We start from the raw sequence: 15,798 nt of genomic DNA on the forward strand, positions 1-15,798 counted from the left end.
CCGACCCTGCTTAGCTTCCGAGATCGGACGAGATCGGGCGTGTTCAGGGTGGTATGGCCGTAAGCAAAGGCAGCGGTGGCCGGTACGGCCCATATACAGCAGATGGCAGTAGCCAATGCGTTAATGAAAAGCTTACAGCACCTGGTGTTAGATTGTGAAGATTCCGGGGGGGGGGGGGGGGGTGCTTAAGAGTGGGTACCCGGGTTCGGATGGAGAGCCGGGTCGTGGGTTTAGCTGGCTTCGGGCCTGGCACCCCGGTGGGAGACCAGGGCTCCCTGGGTCCGAGTGGAGAGCAGGGCAAAAGGTACCCGGGTTCGGATGGAGAGCCGGGTCGTGGGTTTAGCTGGCTTCGGGCCTGGCACCCCGGTGGGGGCCCAAGGCTTCCTGGGTCCGAGTGGAGGGCCGGGCAAAACGACTTTCTGCTGTCCACACTTTGAAGATTTTACACTCGTGCCCCGGAAGTCACGTTAGAGGCTGGCCCAGGCCACCCCCTCCCCCTCCTGGGTGACAAGGCTCCCCGGGGCCGCGTGGAGAGCCAGGCAAAACGCCACATTGGGTGTTTTTCAGGTAGGGTAGGGCTCCTTTCCAGCACTATCCGCATGTTTTCAACACTTAATCAGGGGAGAGCGCGAACGCAGTCCCCCACTACCAGAAATTGTGCAGTCGAGATTCCCACATTTGGGGAATTCGCCCGGGTCAGCAAAGCACGGGGTGCAATGGCTGAGCCTCGCCGAGGGTGAACCACCTTCATGATCATGGTGTCTCCCCTGCCAGGTAAGTATGAGTTGTACATGCTGGCCATAGAGGAAAGCACTCAATCCACACACCAGTGCCCTGCCGGTCAGTCAACGACTAGTCCCCTCCACGAGGGCGTAACAATGGCCTCTTTGCGGTACCCAACAACCGAGTCTTAAAATTCCCCTTTAAGCACGCACACAAGACACAGTGGCAGTATGTGAGCTTGTAGATATTAAGACTTTGACACATTTTGAGAACCTTAGTTAAAGCGCTCACACCTATTTGCACTCAAGACAACCGAGCGCACCACCGTGCTCCATGTCATTTTCTTCAACAGCTGAGCTGGCCTTGTCCAATGGGCAAGGCCTTCCAAAAATATCCATAACTCATCAACGTCCCTCTCCACGGAAGTCTTTAGTAAAAGGCGAAAGGCTTATTCGTCATGAAGAGAGACCCGAGTAATTCTACCCGCTTGCCACAGCGGCCGGCAAAGCCTCTAGCCGCGCCGGTCAAGCGCTTAACGGCGCGCGTGCACGCACACACTTGGCGTGGGCAGCTCCGCAAAACAGCACATGCGTTATTTCACAGTCCGAGGTGGCCCTGTGCCCCCGCGGCTGGGTTTAAGGCGTCTTGGGTGGGTGGTTAAGAGCGGGTGTCCGGGTTGAAAGCGGGGCCTGTCGGATTGAGGGTGGGGTTTAATGATGTAGGCGTGGCCTATGCGCTTTGGGGGGCAAAAAGTTTTAGTGGTGCACAAAGATCTAGTGTTTAGCATGGCCATTCATGAATGACCATTGCTCATTCAGTATGCCGACATGAAAATGCTTACAGCACCTGGTATTCCCAGGCGGTCTCCCATCCAAGTACTAACCAGGCCCGACCCTGCTTAGCTTCCGAGATCGGACGAGATCGGGCGTGTTCAGGGTGGTATGGCCGTAAGCAAAGGCAGCGGTGGCCGGTACGGCCCATATACAGCAGATGGCAGTAGCCAATGCGTTAATGAAAAGCTTACAGCACCTGGTGTTAGATTGTGAAGATTCCGGGGGGGGGGGGGGGGGGGGGTGCTTAAGAGTGGGTACCCGGGTTCGGATGGAGAGCCGGGTCGTGGGTTTAGCTGGCTTCGGGCCTGGCACCCCGGTGGGAGACCAGGGCTCCCTGGGTCCGAGTGGAGAGCAGGGCAAAAGGTACCCGGGTTCGGATGGAGAGCCGGGTCGTGGGTTTAGCTGGCTTCGGGCCTGGCACCCCGGTGGGGGCCCAAGGCTTCCTGGGTCCGAGTGGAGGGCCGGGCAAAACGACTTTCTGCTGTCCACACTTTGAAGATTTTACACTCGTGCCCCGGAAGTCACGTTAGAGGCTGGCCCAGGCCACCCCCTCCCCCTCCTGGGTGACAAGGCTCCCCGGGGCCGCGTGGAGAGCCAGGCAAAACGCCACATTGGGTGTTTTTCAGGTAGGGTAGGGCTCCTTTCCAGCACTATCCGCATGTTTTCAACACTTAATCAGGGGAGAGCGCGAACGCAGTCCCCCACTACCAGAAATTGTGCAGTCGAGATTCCCACATTTGGGGAATTCGCCCGGGTCAGCAAAGCACGGGGTGCAATGGCTGAGCCTCGCCGAGGGTGAACCACCTTCATGATCATGGTGTCTCCCCTGCCAGGTAAGTATGAGTTGTACATGCTGGCCATAGAGGAAAGCACTCAATCCACACACCAGTGCCCTGCCGGTCAGTCAACGACTAGTCCCCTCCACGAGGGCGTAACAATGGCCTCTTTGCGGTACCCAACAACCGAGTCTTAAAATTCCCCTTTAAGCACGCACACAAGACACAGTGGCAGTATGTGAGCTTGTAGATATTAAGACTTTGACACATTTTGAGAACCTTCGATACTATTAGTTAAAGCGCTCACACCTATTTGCACTCAAGACAACCGAGCGCACCACCGTGCTCCATGTCATTTTCTTCAACAGCTGAGCTGGCCTTGTCCAATGGGCAAGGCCTTCCAAAAATATCCATAACTCATCAACGTCCCTCTCCACGGAAGTCTTTAGTAAAAGGCGAAAGGCTTATTCGTCATGAAGAGAGACCCGAGTAATTCTACCCGCTTGCCACAGCGGCCGGCAAAGCCTCTAGCCGCGCCGGTCAAGCGCTTAACGGCGCGCGTGCACGCACACACTTGGCGTGGGCAGCTCCGCAAAACAGCACATGCGTTATTTCACAGTCCGAGGTGGCCCTGTGCCCCCGCGGCTGGGTTTAAGGCGTCTTGGGTGGGTGGTTAAGAGCGGGTGTCCGGGTTGAAAGCGGGGCCTGTCGGATTGAGGGTGGGGTTTAATGATGTAGGCGTGGCCTATGCGCTTTGGGGGGCAAAAAGTTTTAGTGGTGCACAAAGATCTAGTGTTTAGCATGGCCATTCATGAATGACCATTGCTCATTCAGTATGCCGACATGAAAATGCTTACAGCACCTGGTATTCCCAGGCGGTCTCCCATCCAAGTACTAACCAGGCCCGACACTGCTTAGCTTCCGAGATCGGACGAGATCGGGCGTGTTCAGGGTGGTATGGCCGTAAGCAAAGGCAGCGGTGGCCGGTACGGCCCATTTACAGCAGATGGCAGTAGCCAATGCGTTAATGAAAAGCTTACAGCACCTGGTGTTAGATTGTGAAGATTCCGGGGGGGGTGCTTAAGAGTGGGTACCCGGGTTCGGATGGAGAGCCGGGTCGTGGGTTTAGCTGGCTTCGGGCCTGGCACCCCGGTGGGAGACCAGGGCTCCCTGGGTCCGAGTGGAGAGCAGGGCAAAAGGTACCCGGGTTCGGATGGAGAGCCGGGTCGTGGGTTTAGCTGGCTTCGGGCCTGGCACCCCGGTGGGGGCCCAAGGCTTCCTGGGTCCGAGTGGAGGGCCGGGCAAAACGACTTTCTGCTGTCCACACTTTGAAGATTTTACACTCGTGCCCCGGAAGTCACGTTAGAGGCTGGCCCAGGCCACCCCCTCCCCCTCCCCGGGGCCGCGTGGAGAGCCAGGCAAAACGCCACATTGGGTGTTTTTCAGGTAGGGTAGGGCTCCTTTCCAGCACTATCCGCATGTTTTCAACACTTAAAGGGACACTTCACCCTTTTAGCAACACTTGCCTGGCGTTATTTTTTGTGTAATCTCTGGTTTTAGATATTTGATATTATCGAAGTGGCTTTGACGTCAGAGACACTCTTCCGTGTTCCTTCCGGACTACAGGTTGTCTCGTCAGAGACCAGCCCCAAAACACAGTCGTCACTGACACTGGGGTGTCCCTTCCGTGACGACTGTGTTTTGGGGCTGGTCTCTACCTCCTACAACCTTTGATGACTCCACCCCCACCGCACCGCTGCATTCCTCGCATTGTTTACATCATGGCGTCTGCAGGAACACCAGAGAGTGAGCGCTCCATGGACGAAGAGGACTATTTCCAAGTCATTGTGGAATCAGAAGTGCAGCAGGGTTATTTGTTTGAACCAGTATACACAGAGGAACAACTCCAGCGCAGAGACGAGGAGGAGGCAGCTGCTGCTGCAGCCAGGCAGGCAGCAGTAGTTGTTGCTGGGACGGACGTGGAGGAGCAGCGCGTCGGGAATGATTCCTGGTGCCTGTGCACCAACTGCGTGCCCATGGACACTGAAAGAGACTCGCTGTGTTGCCATGAATTCCCCCGTGCACAATTCCTGTTAGATGAACTGTTGGATGAGCGAGATGCCAGGGGGGGGGCACCAGGGCAGCCGATATGTGTCACTATCCACGACAGTTTTGGACCGCACATAGACAGACATGTCCTGGAAACCTATTTCAGGATTCCCAAAAAGAACTGGGCGGAACAACCCGAACCAGCGGGTTTGGATGGACTGTTGACTCACGAGTAAGTTTATTGCTAGAAAATAGAAATGTAGCATTGTAGCCGCTCTTCAACTTCTTACGTTGTCTTTTTGCTTTGGGTATGCTAAACCAGCTGAAGGTACATGATGGAGCCAACTAGCCCTGGTCGAGTGTCTAACGCACTGGACCAGGGCTAGGAGTCAACACGAGTCCTGATCTGAGTGCATTAGCCTGTTTTCTAAATACAATAATAAGCCTGGCCTATCCTACTTGAGCAACACACCAATATGGCATCAATCTATCTTTATTCTTGGATTTCTGGAGCTACACGCAGCTGGAAATTGTGTTATTGTTTGTTTGACTAGTGGTGGCTTGCATTCCTTCTTCTAGACCAGTGGTTCCCAAACCTTTTCATGTCAAGGACCCCCAGTTTGACATGCATTAGTCTACGGACCCCCATTTTAATGGCATTTCTATCTCTGGAAACCCCAATTTATATTGTAAAATCAACACCCCACCTTGGGAACCACTGTTCTCGTTTTACATGTCAATAAGACTTTAGGACAGTGTGTAAATTTACTGTAAGCATTGAAAGAGTCAATTCTATTCAACTGCTATGTATTATTTTCGAGCCGTCATATTAGTGGAATATTCCAGTCTGTGTCTGACATTAGTTGTATCTAATCACTTCTGTCAATTATATCTTTCAGTCAATATCGCTTGGTGGCCTACAGGCACTTTTTGGAGTGGACTTTACAAGGCGAGAAACTTGGTGCTGAAAACCGTATAGTCTTACCAGCGTGTGTCATAAAGGCCATCCGGTCCAAATTTCCCTCTCCAACGGGACAGTACCGTGGTTTCCAGGAAGTCCGTGCAGCTTTTGGAGAACTATAACAGTTGCTATATACTCTTCTATACTTTTGTCAATAAAATTGAGCTTCACATTTTGGTTGCAATATTCATTGAATGTTTGCCTATAATAACACTGAACTTCACATTTTGGGTGCAATATTGTAATAAGTAGGATACTGTATTTATTACTTGACCAGTAATTCAACTGTTTCATAACCATTTGATAGCATTTCAGCTGTGGCACTGACACTGTAAAGTGAAGGGTCCTTTTGAACATCATTAGAAATGGTCTGATAGTCTCATTTGGCCCAGGATTTATTTGACAATGTCTGATAAAGAAATATTACTGTCCATTAGTCAGATAACAGTGAAAACTACCCAAGAACATGTGAAGAGTAAAAAACATAAGCAGAGAGCTTAGAATGCTTTCTAAGCATTCAAGTCTACTAGCCTGAGGTCAATATGTATGATGTATCACCATTATCAACTTCACGGGCTGACAAATAACAATTGCATCGTACATGACATAGCTTGGTATATGCTAACAATGGGAAAAGGACACAGTGATGCAGTAGTTTTTTTTCTTTTTACTTCAACATCGGCACATACAAGAATGTTCTCTAAAACCAGGGCATTACAATATGCAAAATTCTCCATGGCAACCATTCACTAAAAATAAACAAGCAATGAAGGCCAGCCTCAAGAGCTGCGGTCTGGATCCTGAGACCTGGGAGGCCGATGCCCAACAGTGCTCCAACTGGCGCTCTGCTAGCCACCCCCCAGACATCACATGCCCTCACAGCAATGGGACATTCCGTGCACGGACCGGCCTCATCAGCCATCTTCGCACCCACAAGACGTGAAGTCAATTGGCCATCTTCGCTTGCGAAGGACGAACATGATGCATTGTTGCTGATTCAATAGGCACACCTTGATTGACAAATACATAAGTAATGAGATACAGGTAAAACGTTTGCATTGCTGCTTGATTCAATAGGCACACCTAGAAATAATAGTAACATTGTATGCGTTGTGGTTTCTCAAATTGCATTGAGTAAGCTGTAGAATAAGCATGAATGCACAGACATGTTCTGCCAAAACAGTATATGGGTATCCAACACACTTTCCTTGTACTCCAAATATATAAATATGATATCTGGTCCAGTTATTGTCACATCACAAGTTTAGAGGAGTGAAAATGTGTGAAATGATTTGCATTTACAAAATACAGGAAGATAGAAGTGATAATTCCTGTTTGATGTGCCACATAGCCATGCAGCAGCAAGACTCAACACCCAGCTTGATGGATCATGGAAAGTGTTCTGCCTTTTTCAGCACATGCAGTTTGTGGACCATTTGGAGGTCCTCGTGATGTGTACTTGAACTTTGAGTGTTGAACAAAACTGCCATTTTCCATTTCCTGCAAATGAGAGACATAGAAGACAAGAAAATGGTCAGATGTGTCAAAAGTTATGTTCTCAATATAAGCAGATCAAATGTATATACACACACACACAACACTGCAGGGTTCAAGTAATGACAATGGAATGAAGCAGCGCGACAAGGAACTTGAAATTGCTGACCGTCTCCACTGCTGCAACACAGTAGATTCCCAGCCTCCTGTGGTCCATAATCAGCTCCTTGAGTGTCCTTCGTTGAGTTTGAGGTTGTCATGACACCACTGTACAGTCTTGCCGTCACTGAAGAAGCCCATCAACGTTGAGTCATCTGCATGGTCCCCGGCAGCAACTGCATCAGGAGAGGAGAGGTGTCACTGTCACAATCAAGGAGAAGACTTTTGGTTTCTCATCATGTAGGACTTACCTGTTAGAGCCGACTCATATGCCTGGCCAGTAATTCCTGCAGTGGAGGTGCAGGTGTCGGAGCAATGTTGGGTGGAAGATCTGGTTGAGGCTGATCAAGTGAGGATGTCGGGGCTTTGTACTGCACATCTGGGTCCTGACGGCGCTCATACACCATGTCCATGAGCCGGTGTCTGAAGTTGGTGGTGCGAGGCTTGTAAATCTTTTTTATGACCCATTTGCCTGAGCGCCTGCAAGCGACCCTCTTGTGACGCAGTGCACCTAAAATGAAGGAGAAAAAAGTTTTGAGAAGGACTCACCATTGAAATTATGCTGCAAGTGTAACAAATAAAATTTGATATATCTGCTCCCAAAACACACCTGTAGTAGTAGTGGCTTGCCTCCTCTTTACAATATTTTCATTGTGGTCCATAATGGCAAGATGAGATCTCTCCTGCATCCCCATATAGGAGAAGTGTTGGCGCTTAGGCATGTACTTCAGAAGAGCACTGTGGAACACCTCCAGTTCACCTGTGTGTTGCAGCATGAAAGCACATAAACATCTAGGGCTCCATCTTGCGCCACCCTTATCCCTAAACTAATTTTCCATTTTTACTATTTAAAAAAAACCTTTTACAATAGTTCAACTAGCCATCTACATCCAGACATTGTGAGCTTGTAGATCAGCTATTTGAACTATTTTAAAAGGTTTTTTTAAATAGTAAAATATGGCAAATTAGTTTAGAGATAAGGTGTTGCGCAAGATATAGCCCCTACTGTAAAACAGTATGTATCATTTGAAAATTGGAACTTACCAGTATGCATGAAGAGCCCCATTTGACCAAGGTCCTTCAGAAGCCTACCGTCCTGTACCAGTGAGGCCAGCGTCCTGAAGGATGCAGAGTCACTCTTCAGCCACTTCGTCTTCCGCCGCTGATCTGCACTGATTGGAAGATGACAGCACCGGTACGTGTTGCCATCCTCTGTCCACGTGTGCTCATCACACACATGGTGAAGGACGGACAGCCAGCGCTGCTGCAGTAGCTACAGTAGTGTGAATATCAGTTACACTGCTTGGTGATGACTGGCACAATGGAAAGAAATTGCAACTGTCTGAGAACAATCCAGAATATTATAGATGCACAGATCCCTCACCTCTGTGTCACCCTCACAGGTTCCACAGGAAAACCACATGTGGTTATAAATGGACCTTTGAAGAACATACATCAAGAAAAAGTGATTAGACATCCCGAACAAATGGCATGTTTGAAATGTGTCTACTTTGACAAAACACTCACATTGTCCAACCGCGCAATAGCTCCATGCATTTTTTCTGGCTTCTGGATTTCAACTTTTTTAGGAAACCTGCAAAAACAACACACACACAGTGCACTGTATTGCATCACAGTATATAAGCATAATATGAGCTTAGTATATAAACAGCTTTGAACCCGAGACATTATTTTCTCACCGTTCTACACAACCAATACCCGCCATAAATAAAGCTAACCTTTAGCAGTATGCCATATATCAAACTCGTGTTTGATCTCGGGGTGTTCAATCCTCATCATCTTCCTGATTGAGGGAGAGCGGTCTGTGGCTATCACCTCCACATCTAGCCCCATACCAAGCAGCACTGCAAGTATGGACATTTGATTTATGAAGTGCCTTTCAAAACATAGTTACAAGGTGCTGTACAATTATCAAAATGAAACAAACAAGGCAACATAACAGCAATAAAGCATAATGAGGACCTGTCAGTCCACGCTTGAAGCCCTTTGGTTCCATCATAACGGAGCTGGATGCTTCTGTGACCTGGAAGGAGGAGCAAGAAACAAAACGCAGCAGAACCGAAAGTTATTTCAATAACAGCATGCTACTACACTCTGACGATCCTGCTGTGAATACAACATTTAAAAACCTCAAAATCACCTGTACTAGTTCAGTGTGAATGATCTCCTTCGTGTCGTCCAACATGAAGGAGTAATGGCAGTATTTTGCACTGAATCCAGGTGAGTCACATCTGGCATCACCCAAGAGTTGGGGCAGTTGTTGGGGCCACATATCATCATCCTCTGGTGCCTGCTTCTGGAAGACTCGTGCCAGGAGTTCATTCCGCTGTTGCTGGTACAGTGCCTCAATGGCAGGGTGTAGATATGCCTTTTGGATTGCATGGAATGTTGTGGTACCAATCATATGCAACTTCATTGCCTTAGACCACTCTGAAAGCTCAGTGAAGGTGCCCCCCGTAAACAGAACAGAGGCAGCAGCTTGCAGGTTGACCTCTGGCATTCCCCTGACATCCGGCGATGACCTCCATGTGTCCTTGTGGCCGCCATTGCACTGCCACTTGACTTTCAGCTGTGCACCAGTATAGAACTTGTGCACATTTGTGTCAAGGATAGCTTCTCCACAGACCTGGCAGAACTTGAAGAGGGACATTATTCTCTCCTCATCCACAAGGACCTTCCCAGTAAATCTCACGTCGTCGTCGTCGTCGTCGTCCTCCTCCTCCTCCTCCCCAGATGAGGTTGTCTCGGGCTGGAAGCTGTCATCCCCTGGGTCATCAGCCTCCACACTGGTCTGAGAAGAACTCTCAAATTCACTGGAAGGATATCCTGTGGTCTGAATGAAAAACAGAATTTGATAGCAATCTCTTTCATATGAAACTTTTAATTACATATGCAGCTAGAAATGGATGACAACCTATATTCTCAAGTGAGTTTTTTTTTTCAAACAGCAAGGCTAACTTACAGATTGACTTGGCCCTGCCACTGCCACTGGAACGCTGTACGACGGTTCCTCTGGCACTGCCACTGCCATTGGAACGATGTACGACGGTTCCTCTGCCACTACCACTGGAAGTTCTGGAACGCTGTGCACCGGTTCCTCTGGCACTGCCACTGCCACTGGAACACTGTGCGACGGTTCCTCTGTCTGGTTGAGAGTAGAAACAGTTACTACAAAAAATGTCTACATCTGGACAGCTGTATGAGGCCTGGTGAGGAATGGTTTAGTCCAGGGGTAGACAAGGTTATATTTGTGTACAATCAAAATATGTTGGAATTATCTATGTGGTGTCATTAAAATTAATGTTGACAATTGACATGGCACACTGCCTATTTAGAAAATACAAACATGGCACTTTCTAAAAGGTTGTAGACCCCTGGTTTATTTAAAATAGTTTCTCAGACTTGTTGTCCAAGCAATATACACATTTGTTTTATTTTGGCATTATATTAATTTGACTCGTTTCTTTTCCTGACTAACACTAATCATGTGAGGAATATGAGAAGTGTAAGATCACAATAAATGGCATTACAGCAGTGCTGTGAAACATCTGGCCCAGTCTGTGACCAGTTTGGAGGGAGGGAGGCATTATTGAACTATATTTTCCAACGTTGAAAAGTGAATTTGAAAGGAACTGACATGTTCCTCCAAATGTTTACAGTTGTGGGTTTTGATAGCGTGCGTTGAAAAAGACGTTTATTAAAACGCCAAACAAACAACAAAAAAGATGGGGCCACCATGGCATGGCAGCCAAATGTATAGACCCTCATTTATGCTATGTTATAGCCATGTTTTCTCAATGTACTCGGATGAAGTCATGTTTCATACTGTATACTAAATACTACCACGATTCGATCAAAACAGTACTATGACAATGATTACGGCCACGCTACACCAGGCTTTTCTCGCACGTTTACCCTAAACGCGCGGCGTGCGTTTTGTGCGCGAAAAGCCTGGTGTAGCTTGGCCGTTACTGTAAATAACTTTATATGAGTACCTCTGTGCGACTCCTTTTCGCTGGCGGAGCTTCAACGGCCTCTGCTTGTTCCTCCAGGTTGATAGAAGGAACCGCGGTGGTCGACAGCACGGCTCCAGGCTTTCTACCACCCATAAGACGGTACCTCGTCATGTCGCCCCGTTCAAACTCCTCCGGTTGGAAGTGCAGACTACACACACGCTCATTCTGTAGCTCCATGAGTGGCGTGTTCTCGTTGTACTTCGGGTTCCTGATTGCTCTGACCCATTCCCTGCAACGCTCTGGGTCGTTGACTGGGAATTGGAAAGAGCTAACTTCACCAGGATGATCCCTCCGCTTCCGAGCTGTACAGTGTGGTACCGCGCAACGTCGACACACTGACATGATTACACTTCCAAAAAGTCGCAAATACAAATACTACTCAAGAAACAAATCTGATAACTCAAGACTGCTCTGAACTCCTACTCTACAAAGTGAATATGGCGCTCCCGAGATTTTATACCCAGCACCTGGGCGCTAAGCATGCCCAGCTGTGTTGACAGGTGTTGTGTGTATAGCCCGGTGATGTTATTGTCTATTCAACCTGGGTGGAACCAGCGTGGATCACAGGGTGGATGTGTTTGGGAACCGCGCCCCCTCGGGGAGGTTGGCTGCGCAAAGCATTCTGGTAGTTGACGTTATTAAGGAACACGGAAGAGTGTCTCTGACGTCAAAGCCACTTCGATAATATCAAATATCTAAAACCAGAGATTACACAAAAAATAACGCCAGGCAAGTGTTCTAAATCTTATAAAGGTCATTGACATATATTTTTTTGCTAAAAGGGTGAAGTGTCCCTTTAATCAGGGGAGAGCGCGAACGCAGTCCCCCACTACCAGAAATTGTGCAGTCGAGATTCCCACATTTGGGGAATTCGCCCGGGTCAGCAAAGCACGGGGTGCAATGGCTGAGCCTCGCCGAGGGTGAACCACCTTCATGATCATGGTGTCTCCCCTGCCAGGTAAGTATGAGTTGTACATGCTGGCCATAGAGGAAAGCACTCAATCCACACACCAGTGCCCTGCCGGTCAGTCAACGACTAGTCCCCTCCACGAGGGCGTAACAATGGCCTCTTTGCGGTACCCAACAACCGAGTCTTAAAATTCCCCTTTAAGCACGCACACAAGACACAGTGGCAGTATGTGAGCTTGTAGATATTAAGACTTTGACACATTTTGAGAACCTTCGATACTATTAGTTAAAGCGCTCACACCTATTTGCACTCAAGACAACCGAGCGCACCACCGTGCTCCATGTCATTTTCTTCAACAGCTGAGCTGGCCTTGTCCAATGGGCAAGGCCTTCCAAAAATATCCATAACTCATCAACGTCCCTCTCCACGGAAGTCTTTAGTAAAAGGCGAAAGGCTTATTCGTCACGAAGAGAGACCCGAGTAATTCTACCCGCTTGCCACAGCGGCCGGCAAAGCCTCTAGCCGCGCCGGTCAAGCGCTTAACGGCGCGCGTGCACGCACACACTTGGCGTGGGCAGCTCCGCAAAACAGCACATGCGTTATTTCACAGTCCGAGGTGGCCCTGTGCCCCCGCGGCTGGGTTTAAGGCGTCTTGGGTGGGTGGTTAAGAGCGGGTGTCCGGGTTGAAAGCGGGGCCTGTCGGATTGAGGGTGGGGTTTAATGATGTAGGCGTGGCCTATGCGCTTTGGGGGGAAAAACGTTTTAGTGGTGCACAAAGATCTAGTGTTTAGCATGGCCATTCATGAATGACCATTGCTCATTCAGTATGCCGACATGAAAATGCTTACAGCACCTGGTATTCCCAGGCGGTCTCCCATCCAAGTACTAACCAGGCCCGACCCTGCTTAGCTTCCGAGATCGGACGAGATCGGGCGTGTTCAGGGTGGTATGGCCGTAAGCAAAGGCAGCGGTGGCCGGTACGGCACATATACAGCAGATGGCAGTAGCCAATGCGTTAATGAAAAGCTTACAGCACCTGGTGTTAGATTGTGAAGATTCCGGGGGGGGTGCTTAAGAGTGGGTACCCGGGTTCGGATGGAGAGCCGGGTCGTGGGTTTAGCTGGCTTCGGGCCTGGCACCCCGGTGGGAGACCAGGGCTCCCTGGGTCCGAGTGGAGAGCAGGGCAAAAGGTACCCGGGTTCGGATGGAGAGCCGGGTCGTGGGTTTAGCTGGCTTCGGGCCTGGCACCCCGGTGGGGGCCCAAGGCTTCCTGGGTCCGAGTGGAGGGCCGGGCAAAACGACTTTCTGCTGTCCACACTTTGAAGATTTTACACTCGTGCCCCGGAAGTCACGTTAGAGGCTGGCCCAGGCCACCCCCTCCCCCTCCTGGGTGACAAGGCTCCCCGGGGCCGCGTGGAGAGCCAGGCAAAACGCCACATTGGGTGTTTTTCAGGTAGGGTAGGGCTCCTTTCCAGCACTATCCGCATGTTTTCAACACTTAATCAGGGGAGAGCGCGAACGCAGTCCCCCACTACCAGAAATTGTGCAGTCGAGATTCCCACATTTGGGGAATTCGCCCGGGTCAGCAAAGCACGGGGTGCAATGGCTGAGCCTCGCCGAGGGTGAACCACCTTCATGATCATGGTGTCTCCCCTGCCAGGTAAGTATGAGTTGTACATGCTGGCCATAGAGGAAAGCACTCAATCCACACACCAGTGCCCTGCCGGTCAGTCAACGACTAGTCCCCTCCACGAGGGCGTAACAATGGCCTCTTTGCGGTACCCAACAACCGAGTCTTAAAATTCCCCTTTAAGCACGCACACAAGACACAGTGGCAGTATGTGAGCTTGTAGATATTAAGACTTTGACACATTTTGAGAACCTTCGATACTATTAGTTAAAGCGCTCACACCTATTTGCACTCAAGACAACCGAGCGCACCACCGTGCTCCATGTCATTTTCTTCAACAGCTGAGCTGGCCTTGTCCAATGGGCAAGGCCTTCCAAAAATATCCATAACTCATCAACGTCCCTCTCCACGGAAGTCTTTAGTAAAAGGCGAAAGGCTTATTCGTCATGAAGAGAGACCCGAGTAATTCTACCCGCTTGCCACAGCGGCCGGCAAAGCCTCTAGCCGCGCCGGTCAAGCGCTTAACGGCGCGCGTGCACGCACACACTTGGCGTGGGCAGCTCCGCAAAACAGCACATGCGTTATTTCACAGTCCGAGGTGGCCCTGTGCCCCCGCGGCTGGGTTTAGGGCGTCTTGGGTGGGTGGTTAAGAGCGGGTGTCCGGGTTGAAAGCGGGGCCTGTCGGATTGAGGGTGGGGTTTAATGATGTAGGCGTGGCCTATGCGCTTTGGGGGGCAAAAAGTTTTAGTGGTGCACAAAGATCTACTGTTTAGCATGGCCATTCATGAATGACCATTGCTCATTCAGTATGCCGACATGAAAATGCTTACAGCACCTGGTATTCCCAGGCGGTCTCCCATCCAAGTACTAACCAGGCCCGACCCTGCTTAGCTTCCGAGATCGGACGAGATCGGGCGTGTTCAGGGTGGTATGGCCGTAAGCAAAGGCAGCGGTGGCCGGTACGGCCCATATACAGCAGATGGCAGTAGCCAATGCGTTAATGAAAAGCTTACAGCACCTGGTGTTAGATTGTGAAGATTCCGGGGGGGTGCTTAAGAGTGGGTACCCGGGTTCGGATGGAGAGCCGGGTCGTGGGTTTAGCTGGCTTCGGGCCTGGCACCCCGGTGGGGGACCAGGGCTCCCTGGGTCCGAGTGGAGAGCAGGGCAAAAGGTACCCGGGTTCGGATGGAGAGCCGGGTCGTTGGTTTAGCTGGCTTCGGGCCTGGCACCCCGGTGGGGGCCCAAGGCTTCCTGGGTCCGAGTGGAGGGCCGGGCAAAACGACTTTCTGCTGTCCACACTTTGAAGATTTTACACTCGTGCCCCGGAAGTCACGTTAGAGGCTGGCCCAGGCCACCCCCTCCCCCTCCTGGGTGACAAGGCTCCCCGGGGCCGCGTGGAGAGCCAGGCAAAACGCCACATTGGGTGTTTTCCAGGTAGGGTAGGGCTCCTTTCCAGCACTATCCGCATGTTTTCAACACTTAATCAGGGGAGAGCGCGAACGCAGTCCCCCACTACCAGACATTGTGCAGTCGAGATTCCCACATTTGGGGAATTCGCCCGGGTCAGCAAAGCACGGGGTGCAATGGCTGAGCCTCGCCGAGGGTGAACCACCTTCATGATCATGGTGTCTCCCCTGCCAGGTAAGTATGAGTTGTACATGCTGGCCATAGAGGAAAGCACTCAATCCACACACCAGTGCCCTGCCGGTCAGTCAACGACTAGTCCCCTCCACGAGGGCGTAACAATGGCCTCTTTGCGGTACCCAACAACCGAGTCTTAAAATTCCCCTTTAAGCACGCACACAAGACACAGTGGCAGTATGTGAGCTTGTAGATATTAAGACTTTGACACATTTTGAGAACCTTCGATACTATTAGTTAAAGCGCTCACACCTATTTGCACTCAAGACAACCGAGCGCACCACCGTGCTCCATGTAATTTTCTTCAACAGCTGAGCTGGCCTTGTCCAATGGGCAAGGCCTTCCAAAAATATCCATAACTCATCAACGTCCCTCTCCACGGAAGTCTTTAGTAAAAGGCGAAAGGCTTATTCGTCATGAAGAGAGACCCGAGTAATTCTACCCGCTTGCCACAGCGGCCGGCAAAGCCTCTAGCCGCGCCGGTCAAGCGCTTAACGGCGCGCGTGCACGCACACACTTGGCGTGGGCAGCTCCGCAAAACAGCACATGCGTTATTTCACAGTCCGAGGTGGCCCTGTGCCCCCG

The 15,798-nt window shown here is 50.4% G+C and overlaps 1 protein-coding gene and 1 long non-coding RNA gene across 2 annotated transcripts; both read right to left on the reverse strand.

Moving 5' to 3' along the window:
- Positions 1–6,535: 6,535 nt before the first annotated feature.
- On the reverse strand, positions 6,536–7,646 carry LOC306939151. Its single transcript, XR_013791843.1, has 4 exons — positions 7,606–7,646; positions 7,247–7,506; positions 7,006–7,171; positions 6,536–6,842 (listed from the first exon to the last, which is right to left on the reverse strand). It is a non-coding gene; the product is annotated as an uncharacterized lncRNA (long non-coding RNA).
- An 872-nt stretch (positions 7,647–8,518) lies between these two features.
- Positions 8,519–11,143, reverse strand: LOC306939517 (uncharacterized protein; the record flags this gene model as incomplete). Its single annotated transcript, XM_079524104.1, has 6 exons — positions 8,519–8,589; positions 8,735–8,860; positions 8,979–9,039; positions 9,157–9,849; positions 9,979–10,161; positions 11,012–11,143. 6 exons carry the CDS (start codon positions 11,141–11,143, stop codon positions 8,519–8,521), a joined length of 1,266 nt encoding a protein of 421 aa, XP_079380230.1.
- Positions 11,144–15,798: the final 4,655 nt, after the last annotated feature.

The sequence above is a fragment of the Electrona antarctica genome (assembly GCF_951216825.1).
Source record: "Electrona antarctica genome assembly, chromosome: 16".
Classification (NCBI taxonomy): domain Eukaryota; kingdom Metazoa; phylum Chordata; class Actinopteri; order Myctophiformes; family Myctophidae; genus Electrona; species Electrona antarctica.